Source organism: Notechis scutatus, chromosome 2 (assembly GCF_049901735.1).
Source record: "Notechis scutatus isolate UNSWTSFEM ecotype Mainland chromosome 2, rNotScu1.2, whole genome shotgun sequence".
In the NCBI taxonomy this organism is placed as follows: domain Eukaryota; kingdom Metazoa; phylum Chordata; class Lepidosauria; order Squamata; family Elapidae; genus Notechis; species Notechis scutatus.
In genome coordinates this window covers 236104754-236129021 of record NC_142010.1, presented here as the reverse complement: position 1 = coordinate 236129021, position 24268 = coordinate 236104754, and the positions used below count along the sequence as shown (strand labels likewise).

The 24268-nt window shown below is 37.6% G+C and overlaps 2 protein-coding genes across 2 annotated transcripts in view; one reads left to right on the top strand and one right to left on the bottom strand.

The window, feature by feature from the left end:
• Positions 1 to 308: 308 nt before the first annotated feature.
• Positions 309 to 21879, bottom strand: LOC113413944 (betaine--homocysteine S-methyltransferase 1-like). Its single transcript, XM_026670589.2, has 8 exons — positions 21770 to 21879; positions 17956 to 18088; positions 12719 to 12837; positions 10689 to 10880; positions 8869 to 9016; positions 8280 to 8462; positions 3144 to 3372; positions 309 to 1516 (listed from the first exon to the last, which is right to left on the bottom strand). The coding sequence occupies exons 1-8, from the start codon at positions 21803 to 21805 to the stop codon at positions 1330 to 1332; spliced, it is 1227 nt and encodes a 408-aa protein (XP_026526374.1). The 5' UTR covers positions 21806 to 21879; the 3' UTR covers positions 309 to 1329.
• A 967-nt stretch (positions 21880 to 22846) lies between these two features.
• Positions 22847 to 24268, top strand: part of DMGDH (dimethylglycine dehydrogenase) — a 34892-nt gene continuing 33470 nt past the window's right edge. Inside the window, exon 1 of the mRNA XM_026670591.2 lies at positions 22847 to 23110. Within this exon, the coding sequence (XP_026526376.1) occupies positions 23004 to 23110 (107 nt within the window). The 5' untranslated portion in view covers positions 22847 to 23003. The remainder of the gene's footprint in view (positions 23111 to 24268) is intronic.

Below are 24268 nucleotides of genomic sequence, written 5' to 3'. Positions count from 1 at the left end.
GTGTCTTTGTCATGCAGGAAAAGTGTGCAAAATATACATGATGCAATGAATAAACAAGATCATCTCAAGCACTTATTGTTAGTTACATTAGTTTGGTTGAAAGAATACCCCGTTGCTAGGAATTACAGCATTGTTCTCTGTAGTGTTGTATTACAATGTAGTGTGAGTTACTCAATAACAGCCTTAGCAAAATAGTTAACCATGGTGTGTACTAACAAGTACACATTTTATTTTACTTTAATCAAATCTAAATATTCTTAATTATTTTTGTCCAGAAAAGCTAAGGAAGGAGCAAAACTGGCAATAAATTTTGTTTTATTAATTTTATTTGTCCATCTCAGAGTGAACTGCTTAAACTATAAACATATAATTTTAAGAACATCCAAATCAAGAAGAGTATTTGTATATCTGTCCCAAAATACAGTATAGGAATCCTTTGTCCCAATGAGAAAACAGCACTGAAGTTTAATATGGGTCTGCTTAAATATAAAGCAAACAAGTAATTTTTTAAAAAAACATTATTGTAGGAATAAGTTTTCCTATTTGGTTTCCTGAGTGGGCAACAGATATTTAATCTGTTAAGAGGATGGTTGACTGAAACATCACAGACTGAAAACATACCTGCTTTTTTAAGTATTTAGTACCTTGGTATTTTGCTAAACATTGCTCTACATAAAAGCCTCACCCCTCAAAATTATGTTACGGTAGCAACCCAGCTGAAGCTAAATTGTATCTAATCTAAAATGCACTCATACTTTGCCTATAATCTTAAACCCAGACTTTGGGAATGAAATGTAACTGAATGCAGTGTAACTTAAAAGCACAATCTGGAGCCAGCAATTGTTACTGAAGAAATAACCCTTTTATATAATGGAATTTTCACAGGTTTCACAAGCATGACTCATTTATGGAACCCCTGGCAGAAATGGCCAAAGCTGGGTACTGGAGGAGTATGTCAGAATAATCAAGAATCTGCAGGACTGTGTTGTGCTTCTATGGAAATCTCAAACTGCAACACTGGAACCAAAGGAAAAAAGATCACAATTTGGCCTTATAGAGTTTCTAATTGCATTGAGCCAGCATACTTTAAAAAAACAAAACACTTTACTAGCTTAGCTACAGAATGTCTATCTGCTTTCTTTCAATTGGACAGTCCTATGGTATTTAATAAAATTATTTCAATAGGGTCAAAGATGAGGAATCTTTTCTGTCTGCATTACCATGTGGGAAAAAGTAGATAATGTTTGAGGTCTATGAATTACATTTGCCTGCATCATCTGTTCATTTAATAATGATTGTAATTTTAATTGCTATTAAATTGCTGCTAATTTAAGATACAGTTTTGGATTTGAATGATTGTTTCTTGAAAAGCTCTTTCAGCTGTTGTTCAGTTGTTGCTTCTTTCTGCTGTATCAGATCGCCCTTGGTCACTTCCCAATCATCTGGCTTTGACAGTGAGGGACAAAATGGCCGACCTGAAGCAGGTAACATATTTTGCCAGTACTCTTTTCTAGCCCTAAATACAAAACAAACAAAGCCAATTAGTGGCTATAAAGAAATGTAAAATGACAGGTTTCTAATCTATTTTGTCATGACCATCAACAGTAATTATAAAAACCAAGAAACAGAGGAAACAGATCTGTATGAAGAGGCATGTATGGGCATAATATCCTAGAAAGAGTTCCAAATAGTAGTTAATACCTACAGGTGAAAATAGAACCTAGACTCATAAAGTATATAAAAAGTCAGTTTGATAGTAAGAGGAAGAAAAAAGGAAGGGGTAAGCCACTACTTGGTAAAGAAAGATAATCTTAAGAGGTGACAAGGGGAAGAAAAAGAAAGTTTCTCAGTTCCTATTTTGCTTCAAGGGGAACTGTTGAAATAGGCCTAAGCAGATCAATTATCCCATGGAGACAATCAAAAGTTAGGCTGCACCTGGCTACTATAAATGAGTTTCTAAGTCTCCAGGACCAGTAGTTACATTCACGAGATTTGAAGGAATTTGAGAATATCACCCTGGAACCCTTTTTCTGATCTGTGAGAAATCATGGTTTAGTGGCACAGGATTAAAGAGTGAAAAGGGTGAAAGAGGATCTAAATAACTATTATTTATGTTATTATGTATTATTAACTATTATTAAACATTCTGTGAGTATTTAGAAAATAATGTATTGCTTAGCAGAATATATCATGACAATCTCCATTTTTATTGCGATCAGTTTAGCTGACCATAGGAATGTAATAGACATAGTGCACTTCTGATTTTGCAAAACATTTGATTTCCCAAGTTTCCCAAGATCCTAGCAGAGAAGATAGCAAAATATGGACTGTGTTTAGTTATGTGAATTACATGTTATGAGAACATATACAGAAGAAAGCACCCAAAAAGCAAATGGAAGAAGAGAAACTGTTGGAGGCTTGTTTAGCCTGGAGAAAAAGACTATGCAAAAACATCTTAGCTGTCTTTGAAAGGCCATCATGGAGAAAATGGGCCAAACTTGGTACAGAAGGAAAAACAATAGTTTAAATTATAAGGAATCTTATTATAATTAGACATCTAAATAATTTTTCAACAAGTTATTATTATCATCACTATCATCATTATTATTATTAACTGCCCAATTCCCCAAGAACTCTAGTTGATTCAATAACAGAACAAACTGGATCATGAAATACTGGACTCTCTTTTGTTAGAATAGATAGATAGAATTCTTTATTGGCCAAGTGTGATTGGACAAACAAGCAATTTGTCTTGGTGCAAATGCTCTCAATGTACAAAAAAGAAAAGATACATTCGTCAAGAGTCAAGAATCATTTAAATCATTTAAAGAGAAGCTGGGATAGTTTTTCTATGAGGCATCTCAATAATGGGTTCTAGAATAGGACAGGTGGCTGGAACAAATGATCTCAAAACTTTCAGTTTATCAATTGGATGGCAGCAGAGAGATAATATATGTTCTGGCTCTATTGGGTTTTCAATATCTGAGCTGCAAAAATCCAGGCAACCACTGGATGGCAGCAGAAAGATAATTTTAATAACCACATCATTAAGCGACAGAATTTCTGCTCCCAATTGTTTTAAGTTGAGGAGTAACTATATTTTAAATCAATTATTTTACTACCAAAATTAAAAGTACACTTACCTTGCTCTAACCCAGGGTTTAGTATGCATACTCAAATCACTCCCCCAGCTACCATGTTTTTCAGATGCACGGGGTAAAAAACCTTTTTCTGGGGCCAACTCCTCAGCAATTGCTCTGATATGATATGGTTCAAATCCGCAGCATCCTCCAATATATCTGATCCCTAAATTGTAAGCTTCTCTGGCATATTTGTGAACATCCCATCGGGTTAAAATTCTTGGCTCCAAAGCTGTAATGATATGAATTTTTAAATATTCATTGTAATATTCAGTTAATATTATGCACGGAGCTGATAAAACTTTAGCATTATCCTCAATATGTTACTTTGATCTCCATGAACCAAGTTAGGTAATCATGCATTTATTCACTCTACTTTAGCTTTTAAAAAGTTTCCAGACATTGTCATGAGGGGCTCCATCTTTGGGAATAGTCTCCTGCCACAAGATTGACCTAATCTTAAAATTACTTAAAATCACTTGGAGGAGTTGTCTACTATTTACAAACAAACATTCCTTGCCACTCAGCTTTCAGTTTTTCTAAGTTTGATGCTGCAGAACACGCCCCACCCCATTTAACAGGATTTTTGTACTCTTCTTTTTTTTGTAAATTTTATTTGAGTTTTCACAAAGAGAAAAACAATACAAATAAAACATCTTTTTTGAAAGCAGCATAATCCCGGGTTACATTTCTTTGTACAGACACAAATTCAGGTTCATGCTCATTTTTATATTCTATTCCATATCTTATTACTATTTTACATTTTCTGCATAGCTTCTCCCCTCTTTTAATTTTTTCAATTTTATTTTAATTATCTTATCTCAATTCAAATCATTGTATTTATATTTTTTGTCTGTCCTGTTTCAATTATCTATTATCTTTTCTCATTAAACAAAATTTCTCCTGTAGTTACTGATTGGAGTATGACGCCTTTATATCTTTTCCCTAAAGTTGTAACATTCAATATAATACATAACTTCCATTCGGATTCTGCTTGGTACATTCTTAAAATACACACTGTATTCTTAAAAAAAGAAAAAAATATAAATGTATATAATTAAAACAACATTCCATTCCAATTCAATTCTATCATTAATATTAACATTCATTAAAGTCTTAACATCTTTAACATTACTTTTCAATTAAATATCATACTTCTATGGGAACAATTATAAACTTTCCATAGTTAATCCCCCCCCTCTTCACTTATATTTTATAAAACATTGACTAATTAAAATGTTCCTGTTCCTTCCTAATTCAGTTTTCTCATTTATTTTATTTCACTTATTTTATTCACAAACATTTCACTAAATTACACTAACTATTTTATCCCTCATTTTAATCATACGTTGTTTCCAATTTTCTAAAGTTATTTCTATTACTAATATAACAATACAATCTTATGTACCTTTACAGAATCCCTTTTTCAGTTAGATTTTTACCCATTATCTCTAAATTGGTCCTGTTTCTCTATATCTTGCCCCAGTCTCTCCCCTTTTTACCCCCTTGTCTCTCTACCTCTATTTCTCTCTTCTGTATTCCCCTTTTCTGTTGCTTTCCAGTATTATACTTATTTTTCAAATTATTTTTCTTTTCTTTGGTTGTTTTTTTAAGTCTTAAATACTCCATTCTCTTTTCCCCCTTTCCTTTTTCTTCCCCACATAGAATTACTTGTTCATTAAAGATAGCTTCTTCTTTGTCCCAGTCTTCTTGTTTTGCAGTCTTTTCTTGTTGTTTCTCATAGTTCCAAATCTCCATTTCTAAGAATTGAAAAACGAAGCCAAAAGAACCCTTCCCTTCTTGTGCATCTTCTTTGTACTTTTTAAGTTCCATTTTCAATTCATCCAGAAGTGGTGCCATTGTATAAATTTTTAAACAGCCACCTGATTGATTTTAGTTATTCAAATATAATAACCAAAAATCCAAAAATAACCAAATAATCCAAATACACGCAAACTGTTTCTTTTTTGCTCTTTTTTTTCACTTTCTCTTCCTGGGGTTACTATTTAGTTGCAAAGTTTCAGTTAAAATGTATCTTTTAGAAGTCTTGTTGAAGTTTTACTTTAGATTCTTTTTAATTCCAGGCAGTCTCCTCCCTCTTCCAGATCCTGCCCTTATTCTTTTTCTCTCCCTTCCTGCTTATGAAAAAGAAAGTTTTTAATGTCCAGAAATCTTTATTATTCCTTTGGCATTTTGTTTTATTTTCAGCTTAATTGCCTATTGATGTCAAAGTGGATTTTTCCGATTTCTTATTTAAGTCTCTTAGTTGTCAGTATAGGGAAGGAGAGAGAAGAAAAAAAAGTCAAACCTTTCCCTTTTCACTTTCCTTCGCTGCTTCCGACTCTTCTTTGGGAGCAATGTTATTTTTTGTAAGTTTAAATTCCAGGGTACCTTGGTTGTTGCTTTTACAATTTAACCTGGTCAGCCAAAACTTTCACTTCTTATCTTCCTCCTGCACATTCTTTTCTGGTCGAGTTCTTCTTTGTGGTGGCCATTTCTGACCACCGCTGCTACCGCCTTTGGGAAAGGGAGTAATGGCCAGCTGAGGAGGAGAGATGCGGCTCTCCTCGACCCTGCTGGCGGTCTCCCCCCTCTTCACCACCTCTACGGGGTGGCTTAGCCCTGAAACCAACCGGCTCGGGGCGCTCCAGCGGCGAGCCCAGACAGAAACCATCCACGATCGCGGATTTCTGTCTGTCGCCGAAGCCCTTCGAACCGGAAGTCCTGGATTTTTGTACTCTTTTCATCAATCCCTATATTTATTAAATACAGGCCCAACCCCAGGGAAAATGCAAAAAATACTTTAACTGGAAGAGTTGTGGGAACAGCTAATTGAACCGTTTTCTGCCCTTGGGCAAATTCAAATAATGTAAAGTCCCTCATTTTCCCCTATCATCCCGAGCAAGCAGCAGAATACAGTATAGGGACAGACATAAATCTTTCCAGAGTCTGCCTCCAATTGATAGATCCAATTCCATTCATTTTGACACACTCTCTCAGGTATGAATTACATGCAACTCCAATGTAATTTGTTCTCTGGATTTTTAAACAAAATAATAACATGTAGTGAAAAAAGTAGCAATTTTAATGCAGAATAGATATGGAGAAATTTCAAAGAGCTCAGCCTCAGTATCACTTAAATCATTGCACTTGAAACTTCACTTTAAAAGAAAAACATGTTTCAGGAAGGTGAATCAAGGAAAGGGTTGGAAGACGAAAAACAGATATATCATGTGTTCGTTGAACTTTTTCAGAGTGTTCACAAGGAACAGCTGTTACTCTAATTTTATAGATTAGTATAAGAAATCCAAAGATAGAAAATGCTTTAAACTGAACCTCAGTTTAGTTTAGAACCTCAGTAGTTTAGTTTAGAACAGGGGTTTCAAACTCAAGGCCCGGGGGCTGATCCTGCCTGCGGGGTGCTTAGATCTGGCCCATGGGGCTGCTCTAGAAATCCAGCCTGCAGTGCTTCTGCCATGAAAACAGGCTCCCAAGCTCCATTTTCAGCTGCCACAGTGGCCTCCTGCAACTCTCTGCCAGGGAAAATGGAGCTGGGGAGCCCATTTTCGCTGGCAGAGCGCTCAGGCCATCACAGGCATCCTCAACATGAGTGACATCAAGCTGGTCACACCCACCTGGCCACATACCCGCAAGGTCAAACAACACTGGTGCGGCCCTCAATGAAATTGAGTTTGACACTCCTGGTTTAGAACCTCAATAGACTACCATTCTTGCTTACATCTGTTGGAATAGATGAAAGTCTTGAAAATTAAAGCACTATACCAGAAATTGCTTGATAGTGCCAATACTGTCAAACAGGACTAGCCTAGATGGGTCTCTATAACAGGAATAAATCCTTACAGTCAAAATCTTTCAAAAAGATATGACAAAGAACAGTTTTTGCTTGCTTGATTTGCTTCCTTTACTTACCTAGTTTCTGTCTTTGGGTTGTTTTTTTTTGGGGGGGGGATATTATTGGTTTGATAAAATATTTAAATATGAAATTCACATAAATAGCAATAGCACTTAGACTTGTATACCGCTTTATAGTGCTTTACAGAGCTCTCTAAGGGGTTTAAGGGGACCCAACAATTTGGGTCCTCATTTTACCCACCTCGGAAGGATGGAAGGCTGAGTCAACCATGAGCCTGGTAGGATTTGAACTGCCAAATTGTAGGCAGCTGGCTGCAGAAATAGCTTGCAGTACTGCACTCTAACCACTGCGCCACAGAGCCTCCTTATCTTTGAATTTGGGATATTTAAATGGAATTGTCTAAATCCCAGTGCCAACTAATTTTTTCTATTTCTATTTTTTCCATTGTAGTTCTGGGGAGTCCTAGTCTAGAGGCATAGAACCAAGGAACATTTCTGGATTCTGAAATGTTTCCTCATGATGCATCTTTTTTACTCTATTTTTTGAGAGGAAATAAATATTGTGCTCCAGTCAGTTCCATTTCACAGGGTCTTTTGTTTCCATAATATTTTCTATAAGCATTTCTCTTAAGTAATTTTTAAAACTCGGTCTGCCCTATTACATTCAACCCAATCAATAGCTTTCTCCAGTATGGTGTCTTTTGAATATTTTGGTTTTCAATTCAAATCATGCTTATGTGAATATCTAAAAATATAAATCAACTGAGTACACATCCTTGAGTGAACAGCATCTTCACTTCTATTTTCCTAATCAGTAATTTTTCCAGTTAGAATTGACTATTCTCTCTTTATAGGGATAATCACAGAACTTTCTGCATTATATTTTGTGAAATAAAAAATAACTAGATTGCAGTTTACTACTTGTATTTCAGGATACAACAGTTTTATTATTTAAAAGGAAGACAAACATATTTTAATGTACCTGTGTCTGTTCCAGTTAAAGTATCTGTGAAGAAATCATCACAATCTAATCTATATTATACATCCTTGTACCTTAGGTTACTCTTGAAAAATTTCTTTATTTTGGTTTAAGTTATCCAATATTTACCTGCATTTTAAGCGTAGATTTCATTTCAGACCAACCATATGCAAGTCTTTTCTAAAATTATTTGTGCAGTTTTAATCCCAGCATGTATCTGATTTTAATCTTTTTGCACTATTTTTCTCCTACCTTAATAACTATAAAAAAGAGCAATGTAATCTTACCAAAAGGAAACTCTGGTAGATCAATAAAACCCTGCTTCCCACAATCAGGGGTATGAAAAGCAAGTGGCTGTGACATCAGGTGTGCTTTTAGTTTTGCAGCTGCCAAACCTTCCTTCATGAGTTTTATAGTTCTAAGACAAGTAGCTGGATCAAAGTGGCAGTTTATTCCAACAATAGAAGCCCCTAAGAAACAAGAAGCAACATTTTCTGTAATACTTTTTAGGGTCAAGATTTTTAAAGATAATGCTCAGCATTCACCTCTTTTAATCTTTTGTAAAACTAACTGCATTTTAAAGATGTTTGAATGGAATCACCTTAAAAATGGTGAGAAGCTATATTTTTGTTGTGATGAAAATCACTAAAAAGCCAAAAAAAGAGAGAGAGAGACAGAGAGAAGCACAATGCCTTTCTTTAACTCTTTTAAATCTTAGATAGGAATATCAGAACTTAGGCTACCTTGGAAAGTATCCCTGAAGGCAACAACAAATTGCTTCTTCTATATTATTGCCAATAAAATTATATGGACACATCCATGAAATTGCCAGGAATGAAGTTTGAATCAAAATTGATAATGAAAATAACATCTTACCAGCATTAACTAGTCGAACAGCACATTCTCCTGGTGGTACACCATCCATGTCTCCTTCTGGGCCAATGCATAGAGTAACTGCAACTGGCAACCCAGATTCTTTTAAAGTTTCAACTGCCCATGTGGCTTCTTCAACATGTTCAAAATACTAGCAACAATTTACAAAAAGGAGTTTAGAAAACAAGTTGAGGAACATTTGTTTAAAAAAAAAGGCAATATGTCAAGATAAAAATAAGAAGCCAAGTTGTTTCTAAAGACTAGTTCCAGATATTTACTTGACTTATGATCACAATTGAGCCAGGGGTGGGATGCTACCAGTTCTGCCTGGTTCTATAGAACTGATAGCTCTGAAGAGCAGCAGACACCGAACCGGTTCTGTGTTTGTTGCTGTTTGGCCCACCCGCCTGTCCGGGCTCTTACCTGTCCTTTATTTCCTGCTTTTTCAACCTCAGCTGCTTTGCGCGGCACAGCTGAGGTTGAAAAAGCAGGGAAAAAGAGGCTTTTCAAATGCTGCGCACCTGCGTGCACCGCTTTTCAGCTGTCCAAGCGGCACAGCTTAAGGTTCTTTTACACACACGCGCAGTGTGTACGTAGTCACCAAACTGGTAGTAACACCGGTTAAATCCCACCCCTGAACTGAGCCCAAAATTTCCACTGCTAAGCGAGGCAGTTGTTAAGTCAGTTTTGCCCCATGTTAAAAAACATTTCTTGCCACAGGTGTTAAGTGAATCACCGTAGCTGATAAAGTTAGTAACACATTTGTAAAGTGAATCTGGCTTCCCCACTGACTTTGGCAGAAAGGCGCAAAAGGTGATCACATGACCCCAGGACACTGCAATTGGATCATAAATATGAGCCAGGGGCCAAGTGTCCAAATTTTGATCACGTGACCATGGGGATGCTGCAATGGTCGTAAGTGTAAAAAACAGTCATAAGTCACTTTTCATAGTTGTAAGCAAGGGATACCTCTACTAGGGTCTATGACAATTCGCCGCGGCCAGCTTGCCAAGACCAACCTGCCACAGCCAACTAACCACAGCCAACTCACCATGGCCATTTTGCCACAGGACAACTTGCTGAGGGAAAAGAGTTACACTAATATCAAAGAAATGATGGAGTAGAATCATTAAAGAAAGGATGCAAAAGGAGACAGAATGAAATGTGAATGAAAAAAAATAGAATAATTTTTATTTATTTTAAATAGAATTGTTAAATTGTCCCACAATGAGTTGTCTTGTAGTGAGTTTGCCATGGCAAGTTCGCCCGCTGCAAGTTGGTTGCAATGAGTTTGCCGCATCAAGTCGGCTGTGGATGAGTTTGCCACATCAAGTTGTCCCATTCCCACCTATACTACCAAAGGTATCTTTAACCATATAGTAACTTACTTTAAATCTTAGAATAGTGAATTTTCTTAATTTAGTGTGAGAACTTTCCAAGCGCTTCAATTCAATGCTTTTGTCTGAGGCCAAAGGAAGGATATAAATATATCTATATATGTATATGGTTTCATGTGTCTGTGCATCGTATTATCAAGAAAGGTCTTGGAATTTGAAGTACAACTGAGGTAGAATATAATTCAACTAGGAGATGAACACAGATTTTGCACAAATTAAAGCTTTCTTGTGCAATAAAGCTTTGCCAAGTCTCTTCCTCACTGCAATCCCATTTGCCTCTTCTGTCCTTATGTCATTAAGAGTAAAAATAACATAAAGATACTAACAGATTCTGATGCTCCAAAGCATTGATATTTCCATTATAAAGCAACGAAGTCCTTGTCTCCAGATAAGCAATACTTGTAATTTGTCAGTGAATTTATTTACCTCTGCAATCAGGAAGTCCACCTCTTTTTTGATAAAAACTTGCAACTGCTTTCGAAAGATCGTTTTTACTTCAGTTTTACTCTTGCAGCTTAAGTAGGAAGGTGTTTGACTAACACCTCCAGCCACCAAAGCATCACCTTCTTGAGCAACTTCTTTTGCAATGTCACAAGCAGCTTCATTAATTTTTTGGCCCTAATGGTATAAAAAGATTAAAGTGTGAATTTTTATTATCATTATTTAAATGTGCATGCTGCCCAACTCCTAGTGACTGTTAGTGGTTTACAAGTGATTGAAAACATGGAAACAAGGCATTAACAAGAAACAAAAAAAGAGTAGATGGCAGAATGACAAACCTGATGGAAACGACCTAGATTAAAAGAAGGCTTCAGTTACCCTTATCAAAGGCCTGAGTAAAGAACTTAGTCTTCAGGCCTCTTCAAAACAGGGTATTAAATAATATACATAATAGTGTAAGAAAAAAATTTAAATGACCTATATTATACAGTTAAAAGTATTGTGCATTTTATCAGTCAGCAATTCCACAAAGCAAGCAATGGTTGTCAAGTGTTAACTGGCATACTTTTGATTTATACATGAGAATGGAGCAACACTTCGATCATTTCCAGTTGCAGTAGCCTACAGAAATACAGTATATACAGTATTGGAGAAGTGCAGCTTACCCTTTAAACTTGACCTTTGTCCAATCTGATTAATTACACCTAACCAAGGGAAACCGATCAAAAGGATACAGAAATTGTGGAAGCCTTATTAAGAGAGATGACTCTGACCAATTTAATGTACATAGTAAGTAATCGCCCATTTTGGGGTAAGGAGTTTGAGCCAGGGATGGCAGATCAGCATGTGTCCAGACTAGACCTGGACATTTTATGGCCTGCAGGCTACATCTGGATCTTTGCTTGTCCCTGTCCAGAATGTGCAGGTAATGAGGGGCACAATCTCTGAAGGCAGCTTTCCACTCCCTGATGGTCCTGGCCCTATCCCTGCATCACATGCAGGCCCCTCATCCAAGTCCTCACTCTCTTGAGACCTGCTGCTGGCGAACCACAACACAGTGATGTGATCACAATTTGGGTACCTGGCAACTGGCATGCATTTACGAGCATTGCAGTGTCCTGTGGTCATTTAATTACCATTGCCATTCAAAAGGGAGCTTCCAACAAGCAAAGTCAGTGGGGGGAAACCAGTTGTTCATTTAACAACTATGTGGTTTGTGTAATGACCACAGTGGCTCACTGAATGACCATGACAAAAAGGTTGTAAAATTGGGTATGGTTTATTTAACAACTGCATTGCTTAGAGATGAACATTCTGGTTCCAACTGTGGTCTTAAGTTGAGGATTACCTGAATACTTTTGCTTCAACTGTAGCAACACGAAAGTATCAAGATTAAATATACATTTTTGTTGTGGTTCGCCGGCAGCAGTCTCGGAGAGCAAAGACTCGGATGATTCAGGGATGGGGCGAGGACTATCAGAGAATGGGGTGCTGCCTTTGGAGCTTGTGGAGGTTGGCAGCAGTGATGCAGAGGACCCCGAGGAGCCTATTCCTAGTGTGCATGCACGTAGGATTGCTTGAAGGAAAGAGCAGCCACAGCAGCACAGGCGACTTGGGAGTAAGGCTGCAAGGTGATGGCCCCTCCCTTAAGGGATAAAAGCCAGTCCTCGGAGGTGGGATTCTTTGCAGGAAGCAAAGAAATTCTTGCACTTCAAGTCTTGTGGAAGTTCGGACTATCCTGGTTTGTGTTTGGAGACTTTTGGTTTTGATTATTTCCTTGCAATTTAATCTAGTGTTCTTGGCAGCCTTGCACAACCTTGGCAAGGCTTGTTCTTATCTGGGACAATTAGTTTTTAATAGCGTTTTACTATGAATGAACGCAATTCACAGAGAAGCATTAAAAAGGTTTTGCTTTTATCTCTGGTGTTTGCTTTGAATGAGGCTTGGTCAGAACAATTTTTAAAACTCTGCTTACTTGTCAAAATTACTAATAAAAAGTGGTTGAAACTACTTACAGAAAATGTATCAGCGGCATAGTTTCCTCTGTTCTCTAATTTATCATCACTGGCATAAAAGCTGAATGTCTGTAAAACGTTTGCTCCAGCCCTGAGGAATTCTCGATGAAGCTGACGAACTACCAAATATTGAAGCAAAGTCAAGAGTTAAACTTACTGTTAGCACTATACAAACATATTGCCTCTATGATTCTACAGATGAAACTCAGAAAATTAGAATATCGTGCAAAAGTTCATTTATTTCAGTAATGCAACTTAAAAGGTGAAACTAATATATGAGATAGACTCATTACATGCAAAGCAAGATAGTTCAAGCCGTGATGTTTATGAGATGATTATGGCTTACAGCTCATGAAAACCCCAAATCCACAATCTCAGAAAATTAGAATATTGTGAAAAGATTCAATATTCTAGGCTCAAAGTGTCCCACTCTAATCAGCTAATTAAGCCATAACATCTGCAAAGGGTTCCTGAGCCTTTAAATGGTCTCTGTCTGGTTCAGTAGGAATCACAATCATGGGAAAGACTGCTGACCTGACAGTTGTGCAGAAAACCATCATTGACTCCCTCCTTAAGGAGGGAAAGATTCAAAAGGTAATTGCAAAAGAAGTTGGATGTTCCCAAAGTGCTGTATCAAAGCACATTAATAGAAAGTTATGTGGAAGGGGAAAAGTGTGGAAGAAAATGGTGCACAAGCAACAGGGATGACCGCAGCCTGGAGAGGATTGTCAGGAAAAGGCCATTCAAAAGTGTTGGGGAGACTTTCCTAAGGAGTGAACTGAGGATGGAGTCAGTGCATCAAGAGCCATCACACACAGACGGATCCTGGACATGAGCTTCAAATGTTGTATTCCTCTTGTCAAGCTGCTCCTGAACAACAAACGTCAGAAGCGTCTTACCTAGGCTAAAGAAAAACAGAACTGGTCTGTTGCTCAGTGGTCCAAAGTCCTCTTTTCTGATGAGAGCAACTTTTGCATCTCATTTGGAAACCAAGGACCCAGAGTCTGGAGGAAGAATGGAGAGGCACACACTGCAAGATGCTTGAAGTCCAGTGTGAAGTTTCCACAGTCTGTGTTGATTTGGGGAGCCATGTCATCTGCTGGTGTTGGTCCACTGTGCTTCATTAAGTCCAGGGTCAACGCAGCCGTCTACCAGGAGATTTTGGAGCACTTCATGCTTCCTTCTGCAGACGAGCTTTATGGGGATGCTGACTTCATTTTCCAGCAGGACTTGGTACCTGCCCACACTGCCAAAAGCACCAAAACCCGGTTCAATGACCGTGGGATTACTGTGCTTGACTGGCCAGCAAACTCGCCTGACCTGAACCCCATAGAGAATCTATGGGACATTGCCAAGAGAAAGATGAGAGACATGAGACCGAACAATGCAGAAGAGCTGAAGGCCGCTATTGAAGCATCCTGGTCTTCCATAACACCTCAGCAGTGCCACAGGCTGATAGCTTCCATGCCACACCGCATTGAGGCAGTAATTGCTGCAAAAGGTGCCCAAACCAAGTGCTGAGTACATATGCATGCTTATACTTTTCAGAGGTCCGATATTGTTCTATGTACAATCCTTGTTTTATTGATTGCATGTAATATTCTAATTTTCTGAGATTGTGGATTTGGGGTTTTCATGAGCTGCAAGCCATAATCATCAATTATGACAAATCATGGCTTGATCTATCTTGCTTTGCATGTAATGAGTCTATCTCATATATTAGTTTCACCTTTTAAGTTGCATTACTGAAATAAATGAACTTTTGCATGATATTCTAATTTTTCGAGTTTCATCTATATGTCCCGTTTTGTTCGAAGTATCTTGAGTTAATTTTTTTAAATGACTCGACATTTTTCTGTAACTATAGTTAGAAAGTCATAATTGACTTGTTTAGAAAAACCATTACTTTAGCTCGAAGAAATCCTGCACATCACAGCTTGTAAATGGTACATGAAGAATTATTAATTAAATTATTCCACATGCAGATCCCTATAGATAAACAAGACATTTAAATTAGGAGGAACGCTAGGCTCACTTCACAGATGTTGATTTGGGCAAACAATGTTTCTAACTTTCTTTTCCCTGCTTGAAAAAACAATAAAAGTTAGCTATAGATAAGAACAGGAAATATAAATAGAACTATTTTCAGTAGTACATACAGAATGTGGTGAACTGTGTCTACCTAATTCATTATGATTGAATAACTCAAAGAAGTTAAGCAAAATATGGTTATGTCTTTAGCAAATGAAATTCGAAGCCTTACTAATACAGATAATCCTTGACTTATAACCACAACTGAGCCCCGGATTTATGTTGCTGAGAAATTTGTTAAGTGAGTTTTGTTCCATTTTATGACTTTTCTGTCCACATTTTTTTAGTGAATCACTGCAGTTGTTAAATTAGTAACATGGTTGTTACGTGAATCTGGCTTCCTCATTGACTGCTTGTCAGAAGGTTGCAAAAGATGTTCACATAGTGCAACCACCATAAATATGAATCAGTTGTCAAGCATCTGAATGTAAATCACATGACCATAGGGATGCTACAGTGGTCATAAGTATGAAAAATGGTCGTAAGTCACTTTTTTCAATGTGGTAGCTTTGAATTGTCACTAAATGAACTGTTGTCAATTGAGGACTACCTGTAACTAATTTTATCTGGACTGGAGCAATATGTTTATTCTACAACTGGGTCACTATCCAATTCCAAATATTTGATTTAGAATTTAGAATAGACTAGAGCTGGGAACTTCCGGTTTGAGCTTCTTCAGCGACAGACTGAAATCTCGTCTCTGCAAGGCTTCGATCCGTGCTCGCCGCTGGAACGCCCCGAGCCGGCTGGTTTTGGGGCTAAGCCAACCCGTAGAGATGGTGAAGAGGGGGGAGATTGCCTGCAGGGTTGAGGAGAGCCGCATCTCTCCTCCCCAGCTGGCCATTACTCCCTTTCCCGAAGGCAGTTGCAGCGGTGGTCAGAAATGGCCACCACAAAGAAGAACTCAACCCGAAAAGAATGTGCAGGAGGAAGATAAGAAGTGAAAGTTTAGGTTGACCGGGTCAAACAGCAAAAGCAACAAATAAGGTACCCTGGAATTGAAACTATCAAAAAACAATAACATTGTTCCCTAAGAAGATTTTTAAGCTGTGAAGGAGACAGAAAAGGGAAAAGATTTGGTTTTTTTCTCTCCTTTTCCTATACTGACAGCTAAGAGACTTAAGTAAGAAATTGGAAAAAAATCCACTTTCACATCAATAGGCATTTAATGCTGAAAATAAAAAGTCAAAGGGATAATAAAGATTTCCGGATAATTAAAAGCTTTTGAAAACAGGAAAGGAGAGAGGAAGAATAAAAGGGCAGGATCTGGAAGGGAGGAGGTGCCTGGAATTAAAAAAGAACTTACAGCAAAATCTCAACAAGACTTCCAAAAGATACATTCTAACTGAAATATCGCAACAAAAACCCCAGGAAGAGAAAGTCGAAAAGAAATAAGAAGATATAACTCGGGACTATCTGGATTACTTGATGATTTCTGGATTCTTGGTTATTGTTTTGAATGACTAAAATCAATCGGGTGGTTGTTTAAAACTGTTTAAAATGGGTCCACTTTTAGAAGAATTGAAAATGGAACTTAAAAAGTACAAAGAAGATGCACAAGAAGGGAGAGGTTCTTTTGGCTTCGTATTTCAGTTTTTAGAAATGGAGATTTGGAATTATGAGAAACAAGAAGAAATGCCTGCAGAAGAAGATGATTGCGACAAAGAAGAAGCCATCTTTAATGAACAAGTAATCTTAGATGGGGGGAAAAAAAGGAAAGGGAGAAAGAGAATGGAAAGTTTAAGATTGGGAAAAACAACTCTCCCCCCAAAAATAGAGTGAAAAATAAGTATAAAATCAGAAAACAACAGAAGAGGGAAATGCAGAAGAGAGAATTAGAACTGGAGAGACAAGCAGGTAAAAAGGGGAGGGAGAAGATGAGAAGGAAGAAAGAAAGGAAAAGAAGTCATAAAGGACAGAAACAAAATATAGAAAAACAGGGTCTATTTAGAGATAAAGGGTGAAAATTTAATGGGAAAAAGGATTCTGCAAAGGTACATAAGATAGTATGGTTATATTAGAAACAGAAATAATTTTAGAAAATATGAAACAATATATGATTAAAATGTCTGATAAAATAGCTATCGTAATTCAGTGGAATGCTTGTCAATAAATAAATGTAATAAAAGGTATATTTAATGATTTATAAAACATATGTGAAGAGAAATAAGGGAAAAATTAATTATGGAGATTATATGTGTTTTTAAGAAAGTATGATATTTAATTGAAAAGAAGTGTTAAAGATGTTAAGATTCTAATGATTATTAATGATAGAACTGAACTAGAATGGAATGAGAGTTTATAATTACATATATTTACAATCCTTTTTAAAAAAAAAGAATATAGTGTGTATTATAAGAATTATAATATAGTGTGTATTATAAGAATGTACCAAGCAGAATTCGATTAGAAGTTATGTATTATGTATTATATTGAAGGTCATAACCTTAATGTATATATTGAAGTTTAAATAAGAGTTGAATGGATGTAATTTAAAGATATAAAGGTGTCATACTCCAATTAGTAACTACAGGAGAAAATTTGTTTAATGAGAAAAGATAATATGAAATTGAAACAGAACAAAGTATAAATATAATGATTTGAATTGAGATGAGATAATCAAAATAAAATTGAGAAAATTAAAAGAGGGGAAAAACTATATAGAAAATGTAAAATAGTATAAGATATGGAATAGAATGCAAAAAGGAGCATGAAATTGAGTTTTGTGTCTGTATAAAGAAGTTCACCCCGGGACCATGCTATTTTCAAAAAAGATGTTTTACTTGTATTTTGTATGTGTGAAAACCCAAATAAAACGTTATTAAAAAAAAAAAAAGAATAGACTAGGTCTTCTAATCCAGCCCCCTGCTCAAGCAGGAGAACCTATACAATCTCAGACAAGTGACCGTCCAGTCTCTTCTTAAAAAACCTCCAGTGATGGAACACCTAAAGGCAAGCTGTTTCACTGGTTAATTGTGCTTACTGTTAGAAAGTTTCTCTTTTAATTCCAGATTGCTTCTCTCTTTGATTAGTTTCCAACCATAATTTCTTGTCCTGTCCTCTGGTGCTTTGGAGAATAATATGATCCCCTCTTCTTTGTGGCAGCCCCTCAAATTTAATTTGATGAATACATAAATATACATTACCTGCTTCAGGGTTTTCCACTGTAGCTTCTGGAGTCCAAGGTCCAGCTTTTACATAACCTCTCTTTTCAAGAGCAATGACAAATCCTCCATCACCAATCACAATTTCTCCAGCATCTAGCCGTTCTAAAATACCCTAAAATGACAATAACGTTTCCTGTAACCTTTAAAAAGAATGTGAACCTGACGGTAGCACTGAAGTATAGGTAGCCATCGTTTAACAACTATTCGAAGTTATGATTGACTTTTCAAAGCAAGCAGATTTGAAAGAATCTGCTTTGCTGAGTTACTCCACAAAATACAAAAGTGTTTCCTCCTTGTGCTGGATAGAAAAGCCTGAATTTTGTAACCTGATGTGGATCTGCTGACGATGAAGTTATTTTGTCCAGTATTAGCTCAGGTTTCACAATATGTGGCTCCTTCTCAGCCTCCTGAATTTTGCGCTTCTTCAGCAGGTAAACAATGAATTTTGAGCGGTGGAAGAGGACTGTTTGGAGTATTGTGGGGAGGCAGAGTAGGCCCAGTACTTTGGGGCACTGGGCCTACTCTAGTATGTGGGGGGTGGAATAGACAGGTGGGCATGCAGCAGTGGCTCCCCAAATGTAAGAATTCTACATTAAGGGCAAATGATTGGATGGCTAATACAAAGCTTTTGGGGTGGGGGTTTGTTTGAACAATTATTATTGATCTGTCATACCTCCAGGATTACCTGTATAATCATAAGCCAAGGACTACCTGTATTATCAAACAATAGTATACATTTGCTATATAGACAAACTAATTCATATACAGTAGTAACTATAAGATGAAAGCCAATTTAGTGTAGCAGTTTAGGTGTTTGCCTAGAAACAAGGAGACTGTGAATTCTAGTCCCACCTTGGCCATGAAAAACAAACTGGGTGACTTTCAGCCAGTCACAGCCCAATGCACCTCATAGCAATAGCAATCGCATTTACACTTATATACTGTTTCACAGTGCTTTTAGAGCCCACTCTAAGCAATTTCAGAGTCAGCATATTGTCCCCAACAATCTGGGTCCTCATTTTACCCATCTTGGAAGGATGGAAGGCTGAGTCAACCTTGAGTCTGGTGAGATTTGATCTGCCAAATTGCAGGCGGCAGACAGAAGTAGCCTGCAGTACTGCATTCTAACCACTGCACCACTGTGGCTCATAGAGTTGTTATAATAGGGAAAATAGGAAGAGGATGCATTACCACTTTGAGTTGTATGTTTAAAAAAAGGCAGGATAAAAATCTAAAGAAACTCATATTCCTCTCCAACCAGTCCTTGGATTATTATCACCAAAGCAGAGGTTATCAGATACTAATAATTATTAAGTATTAACATTCAATATTCTAACATATTTAGCATTTTTATGAACAAGCTTGTTAAATAGGAAATATCTGCTAATATCTTTCCAACATATCCATTCAAATCTCTCTTTATGCTTCAGCCACCTATTGGGTATCAACTGCTATGAGCATAGTTGCCAACTGTATACTCTTTATACATTATTTATCCCCTTCAGTGTGTGGGTACAAAAACATTTTTGGAAGAGTAAATTACTACTATTCTATAGCAAAAACTAAAGGAGTTATAGGAAAATTGTCTTCTTAATGTAAACTTTGTACTCTATTTTGCAATACACAATTCCAGAATATTTAGAGAAGACTTTAACAGCCAACACATGCAGTCAAAATTTAAATTTCTTCTGGACTTAAAACCACTGTAGTGTTCAGTGTGACTATAAGAAATGATTACGTCTGAAAAAATGTAATGGTGGAATTAGATATAAAAGGAAGTGGAATCAGACTGCAAACAACTGATTACATGCTTTCAGAGTTTATCCTAACTATGGTAGTTTAAAGTGCTATCGCCTTCTTAACCAAAGAAAGTGGGTGGGTACAGAATAACTTTGACTAATAGGATTACTGGAACTCTGGTAAGTGTTAACTTCTTGTATTTTCTTTAACTAAATGTAAAAAGACAGAGGAATTTATTCAAAGCTATATACTGAATCAGACAAGGGTACATGCAGATAATGAATGTCTACACTACAGCAGGAATCCCCAACTCTAGTATGTGGACCAGCACCGGGCCGTGGCATGCCAGAAACTGGTTCTGCGCAAACAAGCGTAGCCTCATCCATGGCATACAGGCAACATGCAAAGCCACACCCCCTCCAGTATATGGAAAAACATCTCTCCATGGAACTGGTCCCTGGTACCCAAAAGTTTGGAGGCCACTGCTCTACAGCAATGGATTTCAGCTAGAGGTGTTTTTCAACTCTTCCTGAAGATGCTAGGAATGGAGTATAAAATCTACTAAGAGCAAAATTACCATGACCATTAGTCGGCTGAAATTGCTTCTTGGTGTTTTTCCTACCCTTCAGTCAGAGAAGTATCTGGTCTACTTTTTGAAGTTATATTTTCCTAAAAAGTTTTATATTCAATTATTCTAAAAAAAAAAATGGCAAAATACCATTGAGAGTATTTAGCCCTCCATATCATACTCATAAGGTATGACAGCTGTCCTGTTAACTTTTCATAACTGCAGAAATTTGTTGTTTACTATCAGACTCAATTGTTCTTGCATGTTTCTTTCCCCCTACACACACTTTTTAGCTTTTTTTCCAGATTACTTGATCAGATCAAACTTATAAAACTCTGATTTCCAAATGAAAACAATATGAATTGGATCTCACCCTAACACCATGGAAATACATTAATCAAAAATTGATCAAATAATTTCAATTATATATGATTAAATTAACTATTCTAATGAAGTAAGAATCACATGGAAAATTTGTAAAGCACCAGGATTTCTCATGAAGAATCTCTTAATTAATGCTAATTGGTTAACCCTCTGGTTTTATTAACTTTCAACTTATATGAATTTTACTGATGATTCCTAAAACACTTTAAAATTTGGTTCTTCGTAATATTAAAAAGTAGCATTGATTATATCAAATAATCCTTCTAGGTTTTCTTCAGTGACTTTCATTTAAATTTATAACTTCACAAATATTAATCATCTATTATCAGAGTCAGTTCTGTCCTTAGCTCAGACAGTGTAACTTTTCTTTTTATAAGTTCTACTCATAATAGAAAAGTATTAGTTTTTATTTACATGTTGTGTGCAATTTTAAAGCAATGCATCTCCTCTCTAAAAGGATAAAAAATCCAATTTTTGCATGTACTTCGTATATTTTGTGATAAATTGTGACTCAGCTTTCAGTCTTGACTGAACCAGCTTTATCCGGAATCCTGATGGTCCCAGAATGGGGCTACTATGTCATTACATTATATGTCTGTGGATGCATAAGTTAGAACTATGGAAAGTGTTGTATAACTATCTTTTCCCAAATGCAGGGAATACAATTGGGCAGCTATTTCTGCCATCAATTAAATCACCCCACATTAACTTCTATCAATGTTATACAAGAAAATATTGTATGCATCACAAAATAAAGAATAAAAAAAATCGGAATAAGTAATATCAGAACAAGGTTTGTGTTCCCTGGTTGTTTTACGCCACGGATCTAACCATAGCAGTAAAACTTGAGTAAAAAAGCCAAGTGAGAAAAGATAGTTGGCATTCATTTTTTCTCAACTCGTGTTGGTACTTTCCTCTTCTAACCATTCCTCGCCATCGCTTCTACTCTTCTAATTCCAAGAAGTTTGCAAGAGCCTCCCAATGAGAGGAATGGTACTTTAATAGGCAACCTCGCCAACAAGAGGGGCCCTTTCCTTGTATTTCGTTCCCTGCAAAAGAGAATAGAGAAATGCGTCCCGAACGGCCACTTGTTCTTTTTACCTTCTTTGCTTTAGAGCTCCCTCCAATAGGTGCCATGACGAAGTATTCCCGCTGGCCGCACTTCTCCTCGTCCACCACCGGGTCCCAACTCTCCTTTAACAAAGCAGGGTAAGCACAACCCGCCGACCTCGTATTTTATAGGCTGGAGTCTAAGGTGGGCGGATTCGGAGCCCGGGGCGGATTGGGAGAGGCCTGAAGGTTAGCTACGGAGGCAGCGAGTTCAGTAGTGATCTCTGATTCTGATCTCTTGCCGCCATAACTCGACTGCGAGGCGTCCCTCTCGCAGGACTGAGTAAAGCCGCTCATTTGCACAAGCACACGCAGAATGTGTATCTAAAAATAAGCAAAAATGGAAGGGCCGTTTTGGAGCAGGCTTTTCCAAGTCTAATATTTTTGGAACGTGCCTTGAGCACAGCAGCTTCCATCATTCGCAACTACCTCCCCCTCGTCCCCACACGATGCACGGGGCCTTGGGAATCGTACTCCCAACTTTCGGATGATGCCAGATGGGGGAAAGGCATTTCTTTTTCCCACTGAAAGACCGTGAGGTAACCTGCTATGATTTCCAACATACATACATAGACACGTGTGTACATTTTAGTGGAGATAGAGAGTTATTTCTCCGTTACCCTGCTTAAGCAGCCCACATGTACCATTATCGGGATTTTAAAACAGTGCGCCTATTAGTAGACTTAGAATAACTTTATGAATGTGCACTAATTTCTACACTAGTAAAAAAAAAAAAAGTCTGAAGATTTAGTTGGTCTTGTTTGGCTGCAATCTTTTTTCCAAACTTTCATGGAAAGCCAAGTTGAATTATTTTTTTAACCAGAGCCAGTAACCTACGCATCGGGCTCGCGTATGTGTATACCGCTGTCAGACTAAATATCAGACGATGCCAAGATTCCCGCTGCATTTCTGCTTCCCGAGCCAGCCTCTCTTCGTCCCCTCAGATAGCCCTATTCCCCTCCGCCGCCCCCGATTCCCCTCTGCAACCACTTGAACGGAGTCCCAGGAGTGTCGCGGGACGACGCAATCCGGACACTGTCTCCTCCCTCCCAGGAGGGTCGCTAAAGAAGCTGATTCCACCTATCGCCTGCGATGGGCGGTTCCAGGCCCCTCTCCGCTTAGGCTGCCAACTAAGGGAACTCGAAGTTTTTTGCTTGGTTTGAAAGGGAGGTCGGGGGGATCTTTGTGCCCCTTGCCGTCCACTGGCGTCTTCGAGGGGAAAGCTATGCTCCGGGGAACGCGGAGATTGCTGTCAGTAAAACTGCGAGCTAAACAGCCCGCCTTTCTCGTACCTTCTCGAGGTTTTGCTTGCAGCCCGACCACTGACAGGTGGTGAGTCCGGCTTCAGCTCTCCCTTGTATGGTTGGTGGGGTATTTTGGCGTCTCTTTTTCAGACAGTACAAGGGCGAGGGTAATCCACAAAGATAGTTTTGGCTTCTGCACAGACATTGTAGTTTGCGGCGTGGTTTGCTCAAATACCTACCTCGCCCCGTTCCTGTAGTTTGCCCGTACACACCTCTTAAATCCCCATTCCTAGATATTCCAGGACATTAAAATAACTTAAATATTACGGGGTGTGTGGGGGTGTTGCATGTGTGTTACTTCTTCCCAGAGTCCAAATAATCTCAAGTCCAATATGTATTTGCATTTTATTCTACCCTTCCTCCAATGGAGGGGAGTGGGGGCTACTGCATTCTTCTTTAATTAATAATTTTCAAACAAAAAGCAAGATAGAGTAGTGCATGGATCAAAGTCATCCAAGAGACTTCGTGGCCAAGCACAAAGTTGAACTACTAAGCTGTCCCTGATCTAGTGACAGGATTGCTCACCCCATACTATTTAGGCGTGTATATACTGTATTTCATGCCTATTGCTTGCCTGGTTGGATCCTTTAAAAAAAAAAGTGGCTAATGCTGCCAGTCAGAAACACACTGCAGTTATTGCACCTATTATTTTTCAATGGATTTTTGTTATTGTAGAAAAACAGAGAAGCAGAAAATATAGATTGATGAGTTGAGTATGATGAAATCTAGATATTCACTTAAATGACAGAATAATTGCGCAACAAATAACTGGAAATATCCTTGAATTTTATCCCTGTGCTTGCACAGCACACCTAGCTTTGTTACGGAATTACTGTACTGTAATCTATTTTCTTGGATTGCTCAATACATTAAATTATAAGTTAACCAAGAAGTCAACTAATGTTGCCTAACAGGGTAAATAATAAAAAGAAGCAAAGTTAAAACATTAAACTTAGTACATTGTGCAAATGCAAGCATTAAACTAACAGACGGTTAAATGTTACGGAAATTCAATTCATAAACCTATTTCTGGCATATTTAACATCAAACAAACACAGTTCATCGGTCTGTTTGTAAACTACTCTGCAGCATTTTAGAATAACTCAATTGGCTTCTTGGATAATTACAGGTAGCCCTTGACTGTTGTGTTCATTTAGTGACTGTTCGAAGTTACAACAGTACTGAA